The 2,967-nt window shown below is 33.6% G+C and overlaps 1 protein-coding gene across 1 annotated transcript; it reads left to right on the top strand.

The window, feature by feature from the left end:
* The first annotated feature begins 6 nt into the window (after positions 1–6).
* Positions 7–1,052, top strand: LOC141402643 (uncharacterized). Its single transcript, XM_073984339.1, has 2 exons — positions 7–387; positions 456–1,052. The coding sequence occupies exons 1-2, from the start codon at positions 203–205 to the stop codon at positions 607–609; spliced, it is 339 nt and encodes a 112-aa protein (XP_073840440.1). The 5' UTR covers positions 7–202; the 3' UTR covers positions 610–1,052.
* Positions 1,053–2,967: the final 1,915 nt, after the last annotated feature.

Raw genomic sequence — 2,967 nt, 5'->3', positions numbered from 1 at the left:
CCTGCGAAAATCACGTCGACTGGCCTGGTCAAAACTGTGCAATTTAAAAAACACTATCTTCAGAATATTTACCAGTATACTAACAATTCTAAGAATACAAGAATCTCTATCCGATCAGTCTTCAGATTCTTATAGTGCACCAAATACTGAGAAGAAAAAACCACCGCACTTACGTTCCCATCTGACAACTTCCACACCAACGATGAATTCGTCAAAGGCAAAGGGTCGAATTGATTTTCATTTCGATGAAGATTTAGACTTTGGACAACAACATTCCACACCATATAACAACCATTCATCGGACAATAAAATGGTCAATTCCACGCCAGTCATACATAATCACAGTGGCTTCCGTTCACGAAGGGATTTAACAAAAACATGTTTCAAGTAAGTTGTTCTTTGTTATTTCCTTGAATTTTCCTTATAATGTTTTTTTATTTTTATTTCTTTTACAGTGATAATTCTGAAGCAGTATCATTAGATAAATCCATGTTTTCCTATTTAGATGATTGTGATTCGGATTCGCTACCTAGCATACGTAAGCCGTTAGATGTGTCTTCTGTGAGAGGAAAGAAACTTTTCAGTAAATTTGATGAAGATACTGATTAAACTGTTAACCATTCCTATGTAGTTCCTAGCACTTTTCTAAATTTGTTTAATTATTGTGTTTTTTTCTTTTTTTTTGATTAACTGTTAAATTGTATTTAGGTTTTCTTTATCGCATCACCCTCCCTCCTTCTTATTACCAATATTTGCCCTATACTTATAGAATATGTTTGTATTTAAGGATTATCGTAATAATTTTGTTTTATTGTCGCAATTTTTTTGTATACTTTTCATATATATACATATATTTAACTTATATACATCAATTGAATATTACCTATAATATATACAAATGTATATAACATATAGGTTTATATTGCTATATGTGATACTTTACCATCAAAAGATATATTTTTAAATAATATTAAAAGTGATCAATTGTATTAAAAGATGCAGGGATTCTATATTAAATATCTTCCCTCCAAACATTAATAAAAATCATCCCCTCCCCCATCGTTGATTAGTTAAGGCTTATGTTATTGATTTGATTAATCAAATTTATTCTATAAACAATTTTTTACCGAGTGTGTATTTCTAAAGATGAAGATGTAAAATAAAAAATATTAAACTAAAAATGTGGGTTTCGTATTTGTCATTAGTAAATAGATGTAAATAGATGTGGGCAAGGAAGTATGCGGGTGTTTATTTATTTATTTCATTTTATGCAATATAAGCCTATAGGCCGATTAAAGTTCAATTGCATTTTGAACTACTATATGGTAATTACAATTCATATAACTTAAAGTTTAAAAACTAAAATATAAAATATATATACAGTCTGTTTAAAAAAAAAAGTAATAAACTACTCCGATGCATAAATTTTTCAATGTGTATGTGACAGATTGAGAACTACTCCAATAACATTTTTTAGATAAAACTCTCTGGATAAGTATATGACAGGTTGAGAACTACTCGTGTTTTCGTCATTATGCTTTCAAATGTCATATTTGGTCTTTTCAATACCTGTGACAAAATCTAAATTCTGCAAGTTGTACCGGTTGCGCCCATAAAAATTGATAGATATGTGAGTATGTTTATAATAATATAATATAATTGTTCCACAAACATCCCATGCGGGACAAGGAAGACTTCTCTCATATCAATGAGTGCACCCCGATTAATATTAGCTCAATGATACGGGACCTACTGTTTATTGCCGAGTCCGAACGGCGTGTCCTAATACACCACTTGTAGAGAAGTTTTACATGACTGAAATACTCAGGAAATGTCGCCTTGCCGTGGAATCGAATCAACGACCTTCAATGTGCATGACGGGTGTACGTGCCATTGCGCCACGGTGGCAATTGTATGTTTACCTGGAAATCAAAAGTTCATTAATATAATGAACAACATCGTTGTTTCACATTTGTACTTACAACATTATTTACTAGCTCCCAATGACGTCTTCGCTGCAACATTGCAACAAAACGTTTATTACTTAAAAGTTCATCCACCGTCTTTTATGGGGGTCAGGTGTCATCATATCCTTGATTATATTTTGTAATTCTTCTGATATTTTTTGCAAAAAATCATCTGGATATACACCACTTCCGAGTTGTTGCCACAGAGGTCCATTTGCTGGTAGTTCTAAATAGCATGACAGCTCCAACATTGCAATGCCCAAACTAAAGATACCGGCAGCCTTTGAAAAATTGCCCTGCATTATTTCTGGCGCCACATAACGAGAATCACCTTCCGATGCCTGATTTTTGTTTGCACGGTCCACGTCAATCTTCTTCTTTATTTGCAAATCCGTTATCCGGATATAAGCGATCATACAATATTATTATAAATGTGTTATGCTATTTTATTTTATATTATACAGGCATAAACAGCTCTCTATTTTTTGCCGCCGAAATCATGCTTCTTTCATCATGGCAGCCTGTCCAATCTTGTATGTTTTTCAGCCAGTTCAATTCTCTCCTGCCTCTTCCTCTTTTTCCTTCTACATTGCCCTTTATGATGGTTTGCAGGAGTTTATACTTTTCATTTCGCATCAGATGTCCCAAATATGCAATTTTCCGAGCTTTGGCATGTCGCAGCAATTGTCTATCTAAACCCATTCTGCGTAAAACGTCCTGGTTTGTTACATGATCAGTCCATGGTATCTTTAAAATCCTTCGGTAGACCCATATCTCGAAGGATTCAAGTTTTTTCTCATCAGCAATTTTGATGGTCCATGTCTCAACTGCGTAAAGTAGTACGGACCAGATATAGCATTTCACGAATCTGACTTTTGTTGAGAGGCTTATATCGTGATTTGTAAAGACTGTTTTGTATTTGAAAAATGCATCTCTGGCCATCTCTATACGACGTTTGATTTCCTTGGAAGAGTCCCATTTTTCATTTAACAATACTCCA

Source organism: Musca autumnalis, unplaced genomic scaffold (assembly GCF_047663935.1).
Source record: "Musca autumnalis isolate F117 unplaced genomic scaffold, ASM4766393v1 scaffold_4, whole genome shotgun sequence".
NCBI classification, from domain to species: domain Eukaryota; kingdom Metazoa; phylum Arthropoda; class Insecta; order Diptera; family Muscidae; genus Musca; species Musca autumnalis.
Note: the sequence above shows the minus strand (reverse complement) of the source record. Positions and strands in the feature narration are given on the sequence as shown.